At 41.6% G+C, this 22562-nt stretch overlaps 2 protein-coding genes across 2 annotated transcripts in view; both read left to right on the top strand.

Annotated features, from left to right (window-relative positions):
* The window catches only part of plxnb1b (plexin b1b), a 110171-nt gene extending 104313 nt beyond the window's left edge, over positions 1–5858 (top strand). The window contains exons 34-38 of the mRNA XM_085455604.1: positions 12–159; positions 245–309; positions 415–490; positions 642–716; positions 2661–5858. Of these exons, the coding sequence (XP_085311730.1) occupies positions 12–159; positions 245–309; positions 415–490; positions 642–716; positions 2661–2765 (469 nt within the window). The 3' untranslated portion in view covers positions 2766–5858. The remainder of the gene's footprint in view (positions 1–11; positions 160–244; positions 310–414; positions 491–641; positions 717–2660) is intronic.
* Positions 5859–9959: 4101 nt separating this feature from the next.
* Positions 9960–21648, top strand: LOC146708788 (putative peptidyl-tRNA hydrolase 2). Its single transcript, XM_085455611.1, has 7 exons — positions 9960–10177; positions 17664–17776; positions 18450–18521; positions 18630–18704; positions 19866–19963; positions 20141–20255; positions 20446–21648. The coding sequence occupies exons 2-7, from the start codon at positions 17669–17671 to the stop codon at positions 20530–20532; spliced, it is 555 nt and encodes a 184-aa protein (XP_085311737.1). The 5' UTR covers positions 9960–10177; positions 17664–17668; the 3' UTR covers positions 20533–21648.
* Positions 21649–22562: the final 914 nt, after the last annotated feature.

Below are 22562 nucleotides of genomic sequence, written 5' to 3' on the forward strand. Positions count from 1 at the left end.
TGTTTCTCCAGTCTCCCTCTGCGTTTCTGGATCAATATTGTGAAGAATCCCCAGTTTATCTTCGACATCCAGGCATCTGACCACGTGGATGCCGTGCTCTCTGTGATCGCCCAGACCTTCATGGACTCGTGCACGATTGCAGAGCACAAGCTGGGCCGGGTTAGTACGTTTGCAAACGCCAGTTTTCCAGCAGCGTCCTGTTACTCTTGTGTCTTTGAATGTCGTTCTTCTTCTTTTTGAACAGGATTCGCCCATCAACAAGTTGCTGTATGCCAGAGATATCCCCCGCTACAAACAGATGGTGGAAAGGTTGGATTGCTTAAGCTGCTCAGACAACACTGAACAGGTGTTTGTGAAATAAACGTATTTTATCAGTCGTACGTTTGAGGTTGATTACAGTGATGGTTATTGCAGGTACTATGCTGACATCAGGCAGACCATCTCAGCCAGTGACCAGGAGATGAACTCTGCTCTAGCTGAACTGTCCAGGGTGAGTGCAGCCACAGCTCAGAACACACACACACACACACACACACACACACACACACACACACACACACACACACACACACACACACACACACACACACACACACACACACACACACACACACAGTTCACTTCAATGCCTTGTGTTTCAGAACTATTCGGGAGAACTGAACTACCTGGTGGCACTGCACGAGCTCTACAAGTACATCAATAAATACTACGACCAGGTGTGTTTCTACTCTTTCCAGCCACTAGAGGTGGAACAGTACACCATGATGCAACAATGTGGAGACTGTCTAACAATGCAAAACACATTTAATACAATTTAATTAATTAAGATAATTTTCATAAAATTCTGAAAAGTCTTTTTTCATTGATAAAATTCGGTTCTTTTTCTGAAGTAATCAGTTATGTTCATTACAAAAGAGCCTCCGATTCACTCCAGAGCTCCGTTTCATCCAAGCAATAATCCTTCCCTTGCTTAGTTTCAGCAGCTTCTTTTTTGTGGGATGTGAACGCATCAAGGTTCCTATCTAACCAGCCAATCACATGGCTGACACTGTGTTTAGACATGTGGGCCTGGGCAAGCTGCTGAATTTCAAAGGTGACTCAAGTAACTTTAGATGTGGCACGGTTGCTGGTGGTTGGTGCCAGAGTATTTTGGAAATTGTTGATCTGCTGTGATCTTTCCACACAACCATATTTTTTTTTGGGGGGGGGGGTGTGTTTACAGATAATGGTTTGAAAGAAGAAATTACCCAGTGAGCGACAGTTCTTAAGGGGATCATACCCTGCTTTGATCACCTTAGCTTTGAACTGACCGGAAGGAAACAGCAGCTCAGACAGCAGCAGAGCATTGCTTTATTACAGAACATGTTGGATACTGAAGCAGAACCAACACACATGGTGCCAGTCCTGTCAGCTAAGAACAGGAAACGAGCTCAACAAAATTGGACAATGACAAAAAACACTGGTGTGATGTGTATTGATTTCTGCTGCAACTTCCAACAAGTTAGGGTCACCGTTTGGTGGTCGGCGGTTAATGTCTTTCAGTGTTCACGCTTGCAATGGTGGTGCAAAATGACAAAATCTACCATGTCCACCTGTTTGTGACCCATCTTCTGATGTCTGATGTTTCCAGCAAGATAATGCACCATATTCCAAAGCTCACATCATTTAAACTGGTTTCTTGAATATGGCCGTGAGCTCAGTGTACTCACCACAGTTAGCAGACCTCAGTCCAATAGAGCATCTTTGGGATGTAGTGGAATGAGGGACAAGATGGCTCTGACAACAAGTCCAGCCAAACGTCTGAGAAAGGTTTCCTGCACCGTGGTGGATCTGTGCTGGGAACAATGAAAGCAGTTCTCAGGGCGAAGAGGGCCTAGTGTTAACAAGGTGCACCCAATAAAGTGGCTGAGTGTAGAAGGTTGAGGCTAATTAACAGCAGCAACTATGCCTTACTCCAAACTGCTGTTAACAGCACTAATTCAGGGGACAAAAGCAATGTGGGGAAAGTGTTAGAAACGGGGAGGAGTCTGAGCTTTTGGCTCAAAGGGAGTTTTTCCTTCCCGCTGTCGCCAAAGTGCTTGCTCATAGGGAGTCATATCATTGTTGGGCTTTTCTTTGTATGTATTATTGTAGGGTCTACCTTAAAATATAAAGCGCCTTGAGACGACCGTTGTTGTGATTTGGCACTGCATAAATAAAATTTAAAAGATTGAATTGAATTAGAACATCCACTTCTGATTCTTTTTGGCCTTCATCTGAAGAACCTGCTTTTTAGGGGATCTAGTCGGGTCTACCAGGTGTTTTGGTTGTGCTAAGCTGCCCAGAGCCTTCCTTTTTAACCATGGACCAAATTGTTGATTTGGCCATTCCTGAAGTGTTTGACAAATTTTCTCATCTATGAGAGAGACTGCAATGTTACTTTAGAGCCTATGAAAATGTACTCAAACAAATTGTCTTTGCTAAACTCCCTGAATTAAAACTAACGTCTAAACTTCAGTCACATCTTGTTTGTTTGAGTTCAAATTCACTGCGGTGGTGCGCACAGGCAGAATTACTGCCCCAAAACGTGTGGATATGACACACGTCTTTACTGAGAAACAGCTAATGTTTGTCATTTCTATATTCTCAGTCTTTCTTCCTCTTCATTATTTTGCCATCAGATCATCACGGCGCTGGAGGAGGACACCACAGCCCAGAAGATGCAACTCGGCTATAGACTGCAGCAGATTGCTGCTGCTGTGGAGAACAAAGTCACTGACTTATGATGGAGGCGAAATGTGTCAGCTGTACTGCCGTAACACCTGCCACTGTTACAGGAAACAGCTCGGGCACGCTGGCAGTTAACTTTAACGGACAGAGGGGAAGATGGACTCTTGAGGAGGATGTTTTTTGTTGTTTAAATTAGAGCTCACATCTCAGCAGCCTTTGTGTTTTGGTGACTGCTGACAGAGCTTTACAGTGCGGACACTGTGAGCTTCCTGTAGTGCAGGACAGTGAAAAGCTCAGTGGATGCTTAAGAGAAAAAAAAAAAAAAAAGGTCAGTCTGACCCGCTGTCGCTCTGCTCATTTCATGAAAAAGAGATGGTAGCAGTGTGTTTTATCTCTACAGTATATGTGCTGGAGTCAAAAGGTAGCTGGTGGACAGCCGGGTCTGCAGACTGAAAGTAGGAATCTTCCATCACTGTGGAGTCCGTTTGATGAAGCGGTACCTCTTATGCCTTGTGTACTTTGCTGCTGTATGGTTATTTCTTGGTGTGTGTCTGGTGCTTTATATATAGATGTGTGAGTGTGCGTGCATGTGGTTGTCCATATTCTCGTGGCTGTTAAACTGCATCGTGTACTGCCACGTTTTATGTTTCTAGTACAAAGTGGTGAAGTAACTGGTTCTTATATTTTGGATCTAAGAGTGAAGAGTATTTTGAAAAGAGAGACCTGAATTTTAAGGTTATGTTTTTCACATTTTAGAACTTGTAGTCACTGCTCAAAGCAACATTTTAAAGTCGCTGCCACGCTCTACCTCAGCCTGCCGTCTTTCATCAACTGCTCTTATTTTCATTGGTAGAAGCTGCCTATTTACTGCTTAGTTAACTTGGCCTGTTACACATTTGTCTGTATTGATGTAAATGTTGTGTGATTTGTAATACGATTTTTTTAAGCAGAGCAGCAGCACAGCCGAGGTGCTGCAGATTCACACTTGGTTGCTAACTAGTGTGACAAATACTTTGCTGGAAGGTTAAAAAAAACAATGACCCAATTTTTTTTCCCCCTTAGCAATCCAACTATACCGTACTGTAGGAACACAAGCTGATATATGGTTATCAGCCCCAGCAGCAAAAACACTCATGTATACCTTTCAGGCAGGTCCATCTACCAGTACTGCAGCACCGCACACACCCACTGGACTGCTGTAAACACACACACACACTTGTTTGTTAATTCTTTACCCATGTGAGAGATTGGAAGCAGAAAGTGTTTTTTTTGAAGGTACTTAAACCTCACATTAAACCTCACCCCATTTTTGTTTCTTGATTTTATTCATATTTGTGTGGATGTGTCTCTAGTGTACAAGTCACTGGAAAGTCAATAGGAAAGCGAAAAGTTCCTCTGTTTAAAAGACAAGCCTTCAAACTGTTAAAGTGCAGTGTCGTGTGAACCACAGTTTTTATAGTTTTTATATTTTGTACATTTTAACATTCCTTTTAGACCTTGGACATTGTATAGATCACACTCCTGGTATGTTTTTTGTGTGCAGTTCTTTAACTGGACAGTGTTTCGTGTGTTCCACATAGACCTTATAAAAGATGGATGATGGTAGACTGACAACCTGAGGCCTTGAGTTTGTCATAAGGTTGTTGCCTCTTTGAAGCTGGAAGTGGCTGTTTGTGGATTTCAAAAAAGGCTGGATGCCTAGCTACTAGCTGGAAACATCTAACTGCTTGATTAACAAAGCAAACTAAAAAAGAACTGATACAAAGAAGGTTCAAACATCATTGCTGGCGTTGGAAACTGTATTCTGTACTCAGCGATACATGACAACCAAATAATAGTTGATGTTTTTTGAAAGGGAGTCTGTAGACAGGATGGTTTGTAGCCATATCCTGTATATAAAAGATGTCGTCACCTCTGGCTTTGTAAAGCTCAAGTTGAGCTTTCTTTTTCCTTTTCTTTTCTTTCTTTCTTTCTTTCTTTTTTTACCAAGGGGCTGGATTTGATTGGTGCACTTAGGAGCACTATATGCTCATCGGCTAATGATTCATGAACTTCAACTTTTTTTATTCAATTGGACCTGAAACGAGCCCACGGCATCACCAGGAAAGTGTTTTCTCAGACTCTTATACGACTGGATGTGTTTTTGCACCCAGAGCAGTCAACTCCTGCTGGCCATTAGAAAAAAATATAGGTTTAAGAGACATGTGCCATTGGCTTCATTTTGCAGCCCCAGTGGCTACGTCCATCTTTTATATACAGTTTGCATTTGTATTGGCATCAATGGTTTGCACTTAAAGGCAGTCACCATGGCCCAGTGACTGCATCTATCTTTCTATGTAGAGTTTATGGTCCTGCAGTTGTGTGTGGCATTTGATCAACGTGATCAAACTACTCCAGGCTCAGTAGATGTTGCTTGTAGCGTAGCCGGGCTGGGTATGGTTGGACATATTTTTTGATGCTGGTTTTTGTGTTGAACTCTTTCTCCTTTAATATTTACAGCAGCTCTTTATGTGGGAATTTGTTTAGTTTCAGGTGATTGTAGGATTGGAAATCAATGGGGAAACAGATTTTGACACAACTATAGAAACGATATAACAGTTTGAGTAGTCTACATGCGTATTTTATAAAGTGCACTTGATTTTTGTTTTCTCAAATCTGATGTTGTTTAATGTTTTAATACACAAAGTACTACAAGTTGTAAATTAGAGTATCTACTACTGAAGTATGCTAGTACCCAGTCCCAAAAAAAGGTGACAGTAGAAAAGACTTTTTCTACCCACCCTCCACTCAAATGAAGATTTATCAGTTTGAGCCCGAAGTGTGTAATTACCAGGGTCAGTGTGTCAGAATGTGGGCCATTTGTTACAACACTACATAACACAGGTAATAATGACTTTTACAAACACATGGAGTCTGTTCATCTTGAGCTGAGAGCTCAGTGATGAACAAAGAACCATTGGGGGGAATCCAGGCTGTATAAATTTGGCAATGTAGAGCAGGCTCTGCAAGGAGCAGGTTTAGGATGTTTCTTATTTTGTGTGTTAATATCTTTGTACATACTGATTAAAGATGCAGCTGTAGTGATTTAACCTGTTTAATAAGAGAAGGTGAACATTCTCACAAATGAAATAAAGTATTCTGAAAGCTGTCTTTTTTCCTTGATTTCAAAAACCTACCACTATGAACGCTCTCGGGCATGTTAGGACTTAAAAACAGCTGTGCTACCAGCTAACATAGCCCTGCAACAAAGAGGGCCAAATAACTTCAAGGGCCAAATTGCAGTATATTTTTCACATCGATATATGGGCCACAAGTAGGGGTGATGTGGGTCTAGTATATTCTTATAAAGAACAAATGCACTGAATAGCTCAGCAACACCAAGAGGCCTGGGATGCAACAGATGACCTCAAATGTATGATGACAGAATTATTTCCATAGTTAAGCAATTTCACAACGTCTAACCAAGTCAAGAACGTGAAAGGAGGTGGGAGCATCATTGTAGAGGCCTCCAGTCAAGTGATGGGTTTAGCTTACTGAAAGCTCTGTCACCTGCAGCAGTCACAGGCAAAATATATGCAGAGCAATACACACTTGTCCAAAACAGCCTTTATGTGGGTTATAATGATAATGGATTATCACTATTATTACAATATTAGTATTGTGTAGAAAGAAAGGGTCTGCCTGATTACATGTTGGCTAAAATAACTCAAACATGTTGTCTTCTGCTAGAAATGAAGTAAGCTAACTAATACTAGGAAAGTCGAGCAGTTTCTTTCATGTGGACTTTGCTATGAGTCTAATTGCCACCTGTGGGTTTTTTTTGTTTGTTTGTTTGTTTGTTTGTTTGTTTGTTTGTTTGTTTGTTTGTTTGTTTTGTTTTTGTTTTTTTGGATAGTCAGACTTGGCTTTTAACTGAGCCATTCTACAGTCTCTCGCACTCAGTATCAGCCAGGAGTGGGTAACCTGGACCAAACCAAATCTTGAAAGTTAACAATTTTCGTTAAAAAGCAAAAAACTGACAGTTATACTGTTAGAATCGTCATCACTGTTCTCCCCTTTGCGATGCCCCCGATTCCATATAAAAGGCAGAGGTCTCCCTCCGGGCCCTCCCTCTTCCCTCAGCTGGGTTAGACGCATGGTTGTCATCGGGACGCGTGGCCTCGGATCTTCAGCCCCCTTGGATGCCGTGGATGGTGGGCGTCTCCTGGGTCTTGTATATTTGTTTGTGAGTCTCCCTCTGTTTTGTCTTTTCGGTGCTGTGTATCATTTGAGTGCCTTGTTGCAGAAGTTGAGGACCCAGCGTCTCTGACTTCACCCCCCCAAATCTTCCCCAAGTTGGATTTACTGTTTTATGCCTAAGTAGGGTAAACAAAGGGGTAGACTGTACAATTGGGTGGTTGTTTTTCTGTTTGGAGAAACAACAGAGGTCAGAGCAGTAACTATTCTAAATCATATACACCACAGGCATATGTGGTCCACTGTTATTTAATAAAATGAAGAGCAGGGAATAGGGAATTCTTTGTATGCATGCCATGGAGCACTAGACAGCAATAAATGTAAAGTAACAATCATCATATGAGTGGGGATTAATATTGTCTGTAATAAAGAGTCAAGCAGTTCTCTAAATGAGATCAACCACTCTCCTCAACACTATATGGGCAAACATTTGAGAAAGTTCATATTGTTCAGTGTCCATGTAGTGTATCTGATGGAAAGCTGACTTGGAGACCTTAAATAGATCAAATTAAAACCAAACATAAGATCAACAATCTTTTGCAGTGTTTATCAGGTTGTTCTTGGTGGGCATCTGGCCAGTCAGTGAAAAACAGTTACTGGCCCTGAATGAGATCTTGACTGTTCTGTAGCTTATAGGCTAGATAATCTATTAGTGTACAGTAGACCTGGTGGACATGATGTTAGGTTCACCATGGGTTGAATAGAAGAGTCAAAAGAATATAGTTGTTAGATCAGATAATTTATAAGCACCTATTACACCAGGTAAACGATGCAGACTAGATGTTACATATGAAATATATTCCAATTTGCAAATGTTGTACAGTAAGGGTGTAAGTGTTTATTTCCTGCTCATGTAGGTGTGGAAGGAACTGGATGTAGATGTATTGGGGAAACAGTCAGATTTACAGATACTATTTAGCAAAGATGAAGTCAAATTATTATAGTTGTTATATTCATGATCAAGTCAAGTGGCTTTATTTCAACCATGTGCAGTGGTACAGTACACAGTGAAGCGAGACAACAGTCCTCCTCGACCATGGTGCCACATATGACATAACAGACAATCAACACATGAAGTGCAAGTGCAACACCAGACAGAACAGAACGATAAAGACACAGGACAGTGCAATAGAAAAGTACAACAATGACAGTGGGTTGTGCAAAAGACTGAACACTGTGCAAAAAGTCACTTGATGTATGAAGGTGTGTGTGTCAGTCCAGTCACCGAGTGTTCAGGAGTCTGACGGCTTGGGGGAAGAAACTGTTTCACAGTCTGGCAGTGAGGGCCCAAATGCTCCGGTACCTCTTGCCAGAAGGCAGCAGGGTGAAGATTGTGTGTGTGAGGGGTGTGTGGGGTCCTCCTGGTGGCTTTGCAGATGCAGTGGGTGCGATTGGTGTCTGTGATGGAGGGAAGAGAGGCTCCAATGATCTTCTCAGCTGCTCTCACTATCTGTTGTAGGGTTTGCAATCCGATGCGATGCAGTTGCCATACCAGACAGTGATGCAGCTGCTCAGGACGCTCTCGATAGTCCTTCTGTAGAAGGTGGTGAGAATGGATGGAGGGAGATGAGCTTTTCTCAGCTTCTGCAGGAAGTAGAGATGCTGTTCTTCTCTTTAGTTATGGAGCTGGTGTTGAAGGACCAGGAGAGGTTCTCTGCCAGGTGGACACCAAGGAATTTGGTGCTATTGACAACCTCCACAGAGGATCCATCGATGTTAAGTGGACAGTGATCTTTATGTGCTCTCCTGAATTCTACAATCAGCTCTTTTGTTTTGTCCACGTTCAAAGACAGGTTGTCGACTCTACACCAGTCTGTTAGCTGTTGCACCTCCTCTCCGTATGCTGACTCTTCGTTCTTGCTGGTGAGACCCACCGCAGTCGTGTCATCGGCAAATTTGATGATGTGGATTAAACTGTGCATTTATGCAGAGTCATGAGTCAGCAGAGTGAAGAGCAGTGGGCTGAGCACACAGCCCTGAGGGGCTCCAGTGCTCAGTGTGGTAGTGGTGTTGGAGATGCTGTTACCAATCCGGACTGCTGTTCAGGCCCAGCAGGCTCAATTTTCCAATCAGGTGCTGAGGAATGATTGTGTTGAATGCTGACCTGAAGTCTATGAACAGCATTTGACATCATCGATGCACCTACTGATGTAGCTGGTCACAGATGTGTACTCCTCCAAGGTGGTGTGGTCGCCATTTGTTGCAGCCTCCCTGAACACGTCCCAGTCAGTGTACTCAAAACAGTCCTGAAGAGCAGAAAGTGCTCCTGTAGGCCAGGTTCTCACCCGTCTCAGCACCGATTTGCAGCATCTGATGAGCGGTCTACATGCCAGAATTAGCATAACAGACAAGTAGTCTGAGTATCCGAGGCGAGGGCAGGGCTTCGCTCGGTACACACTGGGAATATTTGTGTAAACAAGATCCAGCGTAAGACTCCCCCCTTGTTACAAAGTCTACATGTTAATGGAATTTAGGAAGCACTGACTTTAGTTGATGATAAACGGTAAGATCCTAAATGTATGGCAGGAGCACTGGAGCATCAATGACCCAGGAAGACATCTAATATTCAATTAAGTATTTGATGAGATATGCCAATATTCAGAAAAATTGGCAGGATCTGAATGGAAGAAATAATAAATACCTGTTTCAGAGTAGAGCACACATTGTATTTAATAGACAAGGATCCAACTGGTCTCTGCATGCACTGCAACCCAAATCTCTCCAGCATGTATACTTGGAGCGTCAGGCCTATGATCAGAAAAGAAAAAGTATATTATCATAATAGGAACTTTCAAGGAGCTGAAGATTCGTTTTACTTTGGAAGACCTCATTGGAAAGCCACTGCTGCAGGTCTATAGGTAACTGGTGTGGTTATGAGAAGGATAGATTTATTAGAAAGAAGCTTTTTAAAAAATATTTTTTTATTTATTTTTGTCAAGTTCAAAGTAACACTCCAGTTCAGTAGGTGGCGCTAATGTACCTTGAGCTGGTCTGACAACCGCCATTAAACCAAAGAGTATAAGAAAAACAAGCGGCAGAAGAAATATTACCCCCCCCCACCTCAACACAATCGACCAAAATGGAGTAGTTCCGAAGGCAGTACTAGATGAGAATTCGTGTAATGTAATTCATTATTCGAACAGACATTATTCCATCGCAAGGAAAATTTAAGACTTTGAGAAACCGCAGACACCATTTTTGTTCCTGTCGTCAAGCTTTCTGCAAGGAACAGGTAACTCCAGCGAACTAGCTGGGTTGCTAGCAAAGTTAGCATTAGCGGCTAGTGCTAATTTTAGCTAGCTATCCCTGTAATTCGACAATAGTAGAAAGAAATCTTAGCATGATTTCTTTGGCACAAAATATTCACATAAAACATTTCTCTCGAGTCATATTTACTGTCACATTGCAACATCCCGAATACGGTTATTTTTTTCCATCACACGCTGCAAGGCTAGGGTTGCTAATCTGAACGGTGTGCAACGTAGTTTGCATCAGCGTACAGCTTAACACCCCTTGTCTTGTCTATTCTACTTTGCTGTTCTGCACAGCGCTGCTTGGGTTAACCTAATACGCTAGTCTTCCATATAGAAGATGTTCAAATCACAGTTCATTCATTTTCAAACCAGACCTAACTCTTAAAGGTGACAGACCGCATGACGTTAATTGTTGCCATTCGGTTCAGCCGTCCAAATTTTTGTCCTCTAAAGAAATCTTTTGCTATCAAAAATGTGTTTGTTATTCATCAAATGGGCTGAAAATAACAGAAGTTATTCAGTGCTATGCTATGCATGATTGCAATAAGTTTTAAGTAATTTGATTTATCTATAGGGTTTTTATTGGATTTTATAACACTTGTGGTCCTCGTGGACAAAAATGACCCCTCAGTATAAAGTGGTGCATTAGGGTAAACACCATGCTCCTTTCCAAAACATCTTTGATCTTTGATGTATGGGGACACACACACACACAATAAAATAAAACAAAAAAAAAAGGCGGGGAAAAAGCTCTTTTGTCACAAGTTTTGGGGCATTTCTTGCTTTACTCTGGGAGAGAGAAGCAGCAAAATGAAGAGGCAGAAGCTCTTTACTGCACAAGAGACTTGTGAGCTAATTTTTAACCAAGCTGTTGAAAAGAACGACCAGGATGAGGATGATTCATCTTCAGACGCGGAGGAAAATAATGATGAAGATCGAGCATATGGACCACATGCTAGTTCTTTCTCTGAAGAATCCCCCACATCGCCAGCTGCAGAAACTGAAGAACAGTATGAAGTGATGGAAAACGATGAATATGATGAGGAAGAATCTGAACCTGAAATGGAAGAAGTATCATCTGTGGAAGACTACACTTCTGATGAAGAGAAAGAATCAACCGATGAGGAAGAATCTGTGGAAGAGGACCCAGCTGAGACAGAGGAATATTTCCAGTCAAAGGACAAAAAACTGATCTGGTGTTCGGTTCCTCCCAGTGACAGACGACGCATGATGAAAGTAGAGAGAGACAAAAGCCACTGTGGTCCAACCACATATGCAATTTCTCGTATTGATGACATAAAATCTACTTTTGCCCTGTTTCTGCCCAAGTCTATTGAAGAGGTGATACTGAACATGACAAACAAGGAGGGGCGTCGTGTGTATGGCAACAAGTGGAGGAAGATGGATCCAATCGACCTGCAGGCATATGTAGGTATGTTGATTCTCGCTGGTGTGTACCGCTCCAATAAGGAACCTACAGCTAGTTTATGGCATGCTGAGTCTGGTAGGACATTTTTTCGTGCTACCATGACACTGAAGGTGTTTCAGAAAATCTCAAGAATTATTCGTTTTGATGATAAAGACACAAGAGGAGATCGGCGTGCACGAGACAAACTTGCTCCCATTCGGGATGTATGGAACAAGTGGGTGTCTCTTCTGCCAATGATGTATAATCCAGGCACTGATGTCACTGTGGATGAGCGTCTAGTGCCCTTCAGAGGTCGCTGTCCATTTAAACAGTACATTTCATGCAAACCAGGAAAGTATGGCATAAAAATATGGGCAGCATGTGATGCCAGGTCTAGCTATGCATGGAACATGCAAGTATACACTGGCAAACCTGCTGGTGCACAGTCAGAAAAAAATCAGGGCAAGCGAGTTGTTCTTGAGATGACAGAAGGTCTCCAGGGGAAAACAATAACCTGTGACAACTTCTTCACATCATATGACCTTGGCCTGCAACTACTGAGAAGAAAACTGTACATGGTGGGAACAGTACGGAGGAATAAGCCCGAACTGCCCCCTGCGCTGGTGTCAAAAATGAACAGGGCTCAGTTCTCATCAAAGTTTGCCTTCACCGAGACCCATGCTTTGGTGTCCTACCACCCCAGAAAACAGAAAAATGTTCTTCTGATGAGCACTCTGCATCGGGATGCTGTTTTGAGCACCAGGGATGACAAAAGGCCAAAAATCATCGAAGATTACAATCGCAACAAGGGGGGTGTCGATAACCTCGACAAGGTATTGCACATTTATTATTTATAATATTTGTCATATCATAGATGGAAAGGATAATGCACTGAATTTGGGTGTAGGAAAATAAACTTACATATCTGAATAGTTTTTGGTTTGTTTCTTTTGTTTCAGGCTACGAGTGTGTACACATGCAAAAGAAAGACAGCCAGTTGGCCCCTCGTTGTTTTCTACAACATTCTCGACGTGTCTGTATACAACTCGTTTGTCTTGTGGTCAGAGATCAATCCAGCCTGGAATCAGGGGAAGTGCAACAAGAGGAGACTCTTTATGGAGGAGCTTGGGCAGCAACTGGTGATACCTTACATCCAGCGACGGAAGGTTAGCACTAAGCTGCATTTCTGCTACTCTTTATTCTACAGTGATCTCAGAATTTGAACTATTTGTAATTGTACTATGACTTGTTATAATAAAGTTTGACTTGACTTGACAGGTTATTCCCCGCACACCAGAAACTGCCAGATTCGTTAGGGAGAACCGGCAGTTCTGCTCCAGCTCTACCTCTGCAGCAGAACTTCCTCACCCAGCTGCCCCTACTGGCCCATCACCCAAAAGAAAAAGGTGCAAGTTCTGCCCCAGCAAGATTAGTCGCAAAGCATCAAAAATCTGCCAAAAATGCAATGCGTACATCTGTAAAACTCACACCATAACTGTGTGCCATGCATGCAACTGAGGGCACATTCAGACTACTGTATTATGAAAAGTTACTTTTGAAAAGTTAAATGTTTTGGAAATGAATGTTGGCATGTTTTATATGTCAGGTAATGAGTTCAAATAAAGTTGAATATATAAATTGCAACAGAGAGGTGGGTGATACTTTATGCCTTATACAAAGTTGAACCAGATGGGGACATTTTTGACCCCTGAGGACCACAGGTGTGATTATGTGCTGCCATTAAAAAAATTCAAATGATTTAAAACCAACACCCTCACTAAATTCTGATATATACTACTCTGTGATAAGTCAAGTACTGAAAACTATATAAATTCAAATTATTTTGATGTTTCATGTTATTTTTACTCAAAAACAGAGTATACTTTATATAAATGGGGTCTGGTGGCCTAAAATTGCAAAATTATGGCGAAATTTTGTCATAATGTGTTGGCCTTAAGTAAAACTAAGATGTAACACTGAATTGATTGACAATTTATACTTTATACTTTAAAAAACAGTCAAATGAAGTGGGGACATTTTTGACCCCTGAGGACCACAAGTGTGATTATGTGCTGCCATTTAAAAAATTTAAATGGTTAAAAAAAAAAATTCTCACTAAAGTTCAACATACAGCACTCTGAAGTTAGTCAGATAGTCAAAATTATCTAAACAATTAAATATTTAATTTTCTCAATTTGTTTTCGCTAAAAAACAGGGTGTATTTTTTGTAAACAAGGTCTGGTGGCCCTAAAATGTATAATGTTGGGTAAATTTTGTGTTAATGTGTTGGTCTTAAGTTAAACTAAGATGTAACACTGAATTTATACTTTATACTTTAAAAAAACAGTCAAATGAAGTGGGGACATTTTTGACCCCTGAGGACCACAGTTGTATGTAAATCGGGAGGACATTATGAGGGTTAATTCAACAGGGTTCGTTCTAGGGCTGAACAATATATCGCATTTGCGATAATATCGCGACATGATCAAGTGCAGTTTTCTAACCGCAAAGGCTGCGATTATACTCTGGACATGTCCAAATTCATGGGCTGCATCCTCCTGAGGCCGCATTTGTAGACCGATTACGTCACAGCGACGCGCCGAAGGCTGTCCAAATTCGTAGACTCCTCCGAATGTAGCCGACAAATGCGTCCTCCTTTTCCCCGAATTTGAAGGATGGGTCGGGTGTGTCCTTCGTGGCCTACCATATTCCAGAATTCATAGCACGGCCCAGCCAAACTCCAGTTTCCAACAATGGCGGCCGCTACTAAGTTTTAAAATTACTCATACTAATCTTTCTGGGTCACAAAATAAACTTTTAACATATTTTCAGGCGAGAAAGTAGTTGTGTAAACATCAAATATCTGCTCGGTTTATCAAGATATCGCATATTTGCAAAAGTGCTTCGACGTTTTCGGAGGCGTCTAATACCCACCAGCTCGACAGCTAGCCGGGAGCTCGAGGGTTACTGATGCGGCCGAGAACGGCACAACTCCCGGCACATCATTTTCAGATCACCGCGGAGTTTCGCTCCTCGGGTTAAACGTAATATATAAGTCACTTAGACAACCTAAAAATGTTATTGTTGGGCTTTTTTTCAGTGTTTTGTTTGTTCGTGAGTAAATCGGTTTGGCTGAGATTAAAGTTATTAGATTAGATAAAATAAAACTTTATTAATCCCCCGGGTGGGTTCCTCCTTGGTTTTCACACAGCTGACTAAACGTCAAACAGAAAACTTATTAAACAGAAGTATGAGACAGTCGAGAATTTACACCAGTGTCTGGTTATATTTTAGATAGCAAGAAGCAGACGGCCGAGTTTATTAAACTCCACCGAGACAGCGGTGACGCTAATCAGAAGGCTAGACCGTCCAATTTCACGGCCGTTTACTTCCGGCCTACCCGACCGTCTGAGGACCAGTGCGGCCTCTTCAGCTTTGCCTCTGCCACTTGAAGATGTCGTGGAGGCAGAGTTGAATAGTTACCTGTTGACCCCTGTCATTGACGGAGAGGATGATCCCTTAGCCTGGTGGAAGGTGCACAACATTCACTTTCCACGACTGTGCAAGATGGCCCGCAAATATCTGTGTGTGCCGGCCACAAGTGCCCCCTCAGAGCGTCTGTTCAGCACTGGAGGGAATATAGTGACCTGCACTCACTCATCCTTAAAGCCAGCAAAAGTAGATACAGTGGGGCAAAAAAGTATTTAGTCAGCCACCGATTGTGCAAGTTCCCCCACTTAAAATGATGACAGAGGTCAGTAATTTGCACCAGAGGTACACTTCAACTGTGAGAGACAGAATGTGAAAAAAAAATCCATGAATTCACATGGTAGGATTTGTAAAGAATTTATTCGTAAATTAGGGTGGAAAATAAGTATTTAGTCACCTCAAACAAGGAAAATCTCTGGCTCTCACAGACCTGTAATGTCTTCTGTAAGACGCTTTTCTGTCCCCCACTCGTTACCTGTATGAATGGCACCTGTTTGAACTCATCATCTGTATAAAAGACACCTGTCCACAGCCTCAAACAGTCAGACTCCAAACTCCGCCATGGCCAAGACCAAAGAGCTTTCGAAGGACACCAGGAAAAGTATTGTAGACCTGCACCAGACTGGGAAGAGTGAATCTACAATAGGCAAGCAGCTTGGTGTGAAAAAATCAACTGTGGGAGCAATCATCAGAAAATGGAAGACATACAAGACCACTGATAATCTCCCTCGATCTGGGGCTCCACGCAAGATCTCATCCCGTGGGGTCAAAATGATCATGAGAACGGTGAGCAAAGATCCCAGAACCACACGGGGGGACCTGGTGAATGACCTGCAGAGAGCTGGGACCAAAGTAACAAAGGTCACCATCAGTAACACACTACAACGGCAGGGAATCAAATCCCGCAGTGCCAGACGTGTTCCGCTGCTGAAGCCAGTGCATGTCCAGGCCCGTCTGAAGTTTGCCAGAGAGCACATGGATGATACAGCAGAGGATTGGGAGAATGTCATGTGGTCAGATGAAACCAAAGTAGAACTTTGTGGTATAAACTCAACTCGTCGTGTTTGGAGGAAGAAGAACTGAGTTGCATCCCAAGAACACCATACCTACTGTGAAGCATGGGGGTGGAAACATCATGCTATGGGGCTGTTTTTCTGCCAAGGGGACAGGACGACTGATCCGTGTTAAGGACAGAATGAATGGGGCCATGTATCGTGAGATTTTGAGCCAAAACCTCCTTCCATCAGTGAGAACTTTGAAGATGAAACGAGGCTGGGTCTTCCAACATGACAATGATCCAAAACACACCGCCCGGGCAACAAAGGAGTGGCTCCGTAAGAAGCATTTGAAAGTCCTGGAGTGGCCTAGCCAGTCTCCAGACCTCAACCCCATAGAAAATCTGTGGCGGGAGTTGAAAGTCCGTGTTGCTCGGCGACAGCCCCAAAACATCACTGCTCTCGAGAAGATCTGCATGGAGGAATGGGCCAAAATACCAGCTACTGTGTGTGCAAACCTGGTAAAGACCTATAGTAAACGTTTGACCTCTGTTATTGCCAACAAAGGTTATGTTACAAAGTATTGAGTTGTATTTTTGTTATTGACCAAATACTTATTTTCCACCCTGATTTACCAATAAATTCTTTACAAATCCTACCATGTGGATTCATGGATTTTTTTTTCACATTCTGTCTCTCACAGTTGAAGTGTACCTCTGGTGCAAATTACTGACCTCTGTCATCATTTTAGGTGGGGGAACTTGCACAATCGGTGGCTGACTAAATACTTTTTTGCCCCACTGTATGCTGGTCTTCCTTGCAAAAAACCTGTGAGCTAGGATGATTATGGCTAGCTGAGCCATACTCATTGTGCACTTTAGTTTGTGCTGTGTTGCTGTTACTTACTGCAGATAATCAAGATGTTCAGCCAGTTTTAATTTAAAGGCGTGTTTGTGTGTTGTTTATACAATTGCTATTATGTTTGGACTTTATGTGTAATGTTACTGACTGCAGAGATCAGTAAGATGTGTGTATTTTTTATTTATTAGTTTTATTTATTTAATATTATTTTTTAATTTAATGACTGTCTAGTAGTTCACAGATGTCGAAAAACTGAGTGTGGTAAAGCCACTGATTTTTTTTATGTATATTTCTGCAATCTGCACATTGCACTGACTTTCATTTTAATGTTTACACCAGGGTTCCTTGTCAGCACTTTATGCTCAGATGTTTGTAAGCTAAAAATAAACTATTGTGTATGTTAAAATATACTGTTGTGATTGAAGAAGTTAAATAACAATGTCAGTCATCAATTCATGCATCACCTCATGTCATCATAACAGAGGTCTGTCTTCCAGGAAAGAACAGTTTAAAATTAATGTAATATAGTATTGGCCATACTATATGATGTATTGCTTGTCTTTGTTTAATAATACAGAAGACAAAGACCTTAAAAAATAATCGCATCGCAATATTGGGGCAAAAAAATCGCAATTTGATTCTTTTGCATAATCGTTCAGCCCTAGTTCGTTCTGTGGAGGTTGTTCAGTATCGCGGCTTCTCTTTTTGCAGCTATAATGGAGCCATCGGAGCAATCAGGCCCAGACTCAGGTTCTCAGGATGTCAACCCAGTGTTTCTGCAGCAGCTCAGAGAGCTGGACATCCCAGAGGAGGCGGCCAAACAGGTGGGGCTGTATAACCTCAGTGTGCACCTTATATCCTGTGACAGCATCACATTTCTTTAAAAGTTGATGGTACTTACTGTGTCAAATAATGTTTGTCTGAATTTAGGAATGTTTCTCACAGCTGTGTCACAAACACTGGAAATCGTAAAGCATACTTGCACAGTGTGTGTATGTGTCTACCAATGTCTGTTCTAAATCTCAATGTATTGTACATAAGACTCCTATTTTATTTTTATGTTTTTATCTTTATTTTGTTTTAGTGTACACTGAGGGTCATGGGAGCATTTTAATTTCAAAATTCCTGTTTGATCTGTACATATGGTTTTTGACAATAAAACTAACTTTGACTTTGTCTAAATCGTAATGAGTCACAATAGCAACTTCATTGCTCCAAATAACATTACAGTGTTTGGAATTTTGATTTATTTTGTCCTCAGGAACAGTTTCTTCAAGGACTGATCGAGGATACAGCTCTGCAGTCTCAACTAAAACAAAAAGGACTCACCAATAATTAGATATGCGGAAATAATTCCTAATAATATCTAATCAATGAGGAAACTAACTGCAAAAGATGACAATTATTTCTATAAATTTTCTTGGCTACCAAAATAAAGTCTACTTTTACTTCACGGTTTTGTTTTCTGTCCCTCTCCCTTGTCTCTCTTCACTGTAGGCACTCTTGCATACTCGGAATGTGTCTGCCGAGGAAGCGGCCATGTACTACTTCAACAAGCTGGAGAATGAGGTGCCCATAAGCTAGCCTTAATCCCTGCAGGTACACCTTGGTACATTGGACCTTGTGGAGTTTATCCAAAGCCAAATCTCAGTGTCTCTTTGTGTGTCTGCTATTTAGGAGGAGGGTGATGATGACCTCATTTACAAGATGGTGTTTGTGGTGAATATGGACCTTGCCATGGGCATTGGGAAGGTTAGTTCAATGGGACCATTTTTTCAGCTGTGTGTGTGTGTGTGTGTGTGTGTGTGTGTGTGTGTGTGTGTGAGAGTTGTGAGTTGTGCCCAGACGATAAGGACAGTAACAGACTGAATTAAATAAAACGGAAGAATATATTACAAAGTTACAAAATATAACAAATAGCTTTAATATATACAAATAGCTCAATTACAAATATCTAGAATATTACAGAGATTACATATATGATTGAAATTTTACACTAAACTGTAAAACCTTATTAGTTTTACTTAGAGGATATGCAAAAGAGTGTAACTGTTGCACTGCGTGCTGTCACTCCCTGGATTGAAACAGAGGCCACAGGTTTCCTGGTCGTCCTAACATCCAAAATCAGTTCTTTGGTCTTTGTCACATATTCTGGGCAGGGATAGCTCAGTAGGTAGAGTGGTGGCCCCATGATCGGAAGGTCGGGGGTTTGAATCCACTGAACAGCTACCCTGAGGTACCCCTGAGCAAGGTACCGTCCCTACACACTGCTCCCCGGGCGCCCAGTGGCTGCCCACTGCTTCACTGAGTGAATGGGTTAAATGCAGAGAGGGATTTTCCCCACGGGGACCAATAAAGTACACTTTCTTCTTCTTCTTCTGACAAATGAAGCCATCGTTACTTTGCATGAACAATGCACTTTGAGGTCAGTGATGTACATTGGAGGCACTCAAGAGTGGTCATTACAAATGTTGTATTTTTAACAGCTGCTACTAAACCAAAGAAAACAAGGGAATGAAATTAGGGTTTACAGCTTTCCTTCCATAGGAAGAGGAAAAACAAGGGGAAGGAAAATTCCAAAAGACCTGCAGCTGGCTTCTTGGCACGTCTGCTTGCACGCATCTGAATCACTCATCCATTGTTGGTTTTTGCACTAAAAAAAAAGTATATATTTTTTGTCTCATTTTGAGTTAAAGTGGGAGTCATTGAGCTGCGACATACTGCTGTCGCTTACAGCTGAGGTACTTTTTCTTCTCCACATGTCAGCTCATGAGACAGCTGAAGTTACATAAGATTTAATGTTGTGGTACTGTAAACAGAGTGTTGTTGCTTTTTTTGTTTTTTGTCATTTTATGTTAAGTTTGTGAGAAATGTAACACTGAATTGATTGAACTCGACACTGTTTGTGTGCAGGTGGCTGCTCAGGTTGGTCATGCTGCTGTGGGCTTGTACCAGGCTCTACAAGAGAAGAACAGCTGGAGGGAGATGGCCTGGAGGTGGGACCACAGTGGGTAAGACCACAGTATTATTTTCTAGAAGACCTGATGCTTTATTTTGGAGCTCTTCTTAAATATTTTTCAGCATTTCTGTGTTCATTAAAAGTCCTCCTGTGTCAGAATAGTGCTCCAGATTGCTATCTACATTGACAATCAGAGGGAAAAAAAAACATGTTCATGTTGCTGATACAGGGCCAAGAAGGTGGTGGTCCAGGGCACCAATGTGGCTCATCTGCTGGAACTGCAAGCCCTGGCCATGAGCCTCAGTCTGCCCACATATCTTGTCCAAGATGCGGGACTTACCCAGGTAAAAGAATTTTTATCTTGTATCCAAATATCTGTGGTGGTGCAAGTAGACATTCCAAACATATTGTTACATTATCAGTAGTAATAGTTGTGGTTTAAAAACAAAGTCAGTTTTTGTCAGTATTGTACAGTGGCTTGGCATGAAGATGTGTAAAGCTGAGCTCTAAACCAACCCTTCTGGTCTTTGGAAGGTGGAGTCTGGGTCCCGCACTGTCCTGGCAATCATGGGGGAAGAAGAGATGGTGAATAATGTCACTGGCAGTCTGAAGCTGCTCTAAACCGCTTCTAGCTACAGCTCGGGAGAGGCATGGCTCTGCAGTGTCACAACGATGCCAGCAGAGGACAGCATTTCCCAGCAGTAGGGAGAGTCTTGGACTTGACTCTCCCTGAAACATGTTCCTCCCCACCAGAAAACAAACACTCTGCCATTTGTTTCCCTTTCTGTTCTCTGTATAAGCTGCTTAGTAGAAAGCAAGAGGAAGAGAGACTGGTTCCTCACTGAAGAATAGGACAAAGACAGTAGGAAAAAAAGTGTACCCCCCCCTGTAACCTGCTAAGAATAGTCTCAGTAGAGAGTAGAGTCAGTATACACATGCTTAATCTGGCCACTTTCAGTGTATTTCCTGGTTAGCCGATATTGTAAATATGCTTATTCAAAGGGCCTTTTAATGCAGACACACACATTTATGTCATTAAAGTTAAAGCTTAATCAGATGTAGTACTTCTGGCGAGTCACTGTTCCTCAGTGAGGGTGATCTATTATCTAATATGTGAACACTCTTTTTGATGATGTAATGATTTTGTGTCTATATGCAACTTCTCACAAAGATCCCTGATCTAGAGAGTCACTAAAACCACTTATTGATAAACAACTATATTTTATATACACCTGCTTGTTAGGGCCATATTCTTAGAACCTGTGGTGTGCCATCATAAACAGTATGCACAGTTACTAGACATTGATGTTTTGTTTTTTTCTTCTTGCAAAGGAGGTAAAAAGTTAGGTTTGGATTTTCTTGTTTGAGTTTGATGATAGAAGTTCTGTGAAGCCAAATTGTCATGTAATAAGTTTCTGCACATTAATATCAATACACAAAATTGTGAGCTGTCATGTTTCCATGTTGTCACTAAAATATATATATATCTTGAGCAAGTCCCTTCTGTTCCGTTCTGAGCTTATTACTTAGGATCTTGTGTAACAACAATCATAGAGGGGGCAAGTAGTGTCATGCATGCAGTATTAATATTTATTGAACAGACTGTTGTGATCCTATGGTTATGTCATTTTTAGTAATGTGTCCACACTTTGATAACACCTGTCTTATAAATGGATTTGTGTAAGTGCTTCAGATTATAAGGACAATTAAAAAAAACAACGACAACCTCCAAATGAAGTAACAAGGTGTGCATTGTGTTTTCACATTACAGAACCTCACGCAGAGACGGTGAGCAGATGAAAGATTTACTGAAGCTGTGGCAGTGGGGGAGGGTTGAACACAGCAGTGTTGCAGTGCATAGTTTGGACTGGGCCACATGACACTGCTTTTTCACGGCAGTACTGTTAAGTATGGCCACAGCCTGCCAACACAGTACGGCTGGGAAACTTGGTCGTTTTCCATCTGTTAATAAGCTCAAGACCTGCTTTTTAAAAACGATTTCAGTGTTCAAAGAGGGATATGTGAATGTTATCTCAAGTAATCAGATAAACATCAAACACTGCAACTGTGCTACGTACCTGTTCACCATAAACACATTTGTGTATTTAGGTAGATTGATACTAATTTGGAACCCTGGCTTTGATGTTTACTTTAACCCTTCAGATGTATTTGAACAAAACATAGTTCTTATGTCCAGTTTAGCCCAAAGTTGTACCTCTAAAGCACTTCTGGGCGTGGTATACTGCTCTAATCAGTCAAATATAACCAAAATAGAACTGTCAAATCCTTTTGACGTCGATTGTTTTTCTCGATTCTGTTATCTGAGTATCTAAGAGCTAACTTTATTATAGAAGCCCCAAAGTACAATGTACAAATTGTGTTATTCTTGCTGTCTAATCTCGTCGTTCGTCAGACCCTGCAACAAATGACGTTGGCATTTATCATCGTAGCCAATCCAAAGTCGCTCCTGAGTCTCATGACACGATAACAAACCAATGGCGTCATCGTGACTAGTTTGATTATAAATGTGGCAAAATTATCCGTCGTGTACTTGTATCTTTTGAAAATGTATCCCCTTAGATGATTTTGTATATCCAATGTGTGCAGTAGGCTGGGCGACAATGTTATACTTCGGCTGCGTCTCAGTGTTC

The sequence above is a fragment of the Copadichromis virginalis genome, linkage group LG5 (assembly GCF_057382275.1).
Source record: "Copadichromis virginalis isolate Kocher_CV1m ecotype Utaka linkage group LG5, C_Virginalis_male_GT1.1, whole genome shotgun sequence".
Classification (NCBI taxonomy): Eukaryota; Metazoa; Chordata; class Actinopteri; order Cichliformes; family Cichlidae; genus Copadichromis; species Copadichromis virginalis.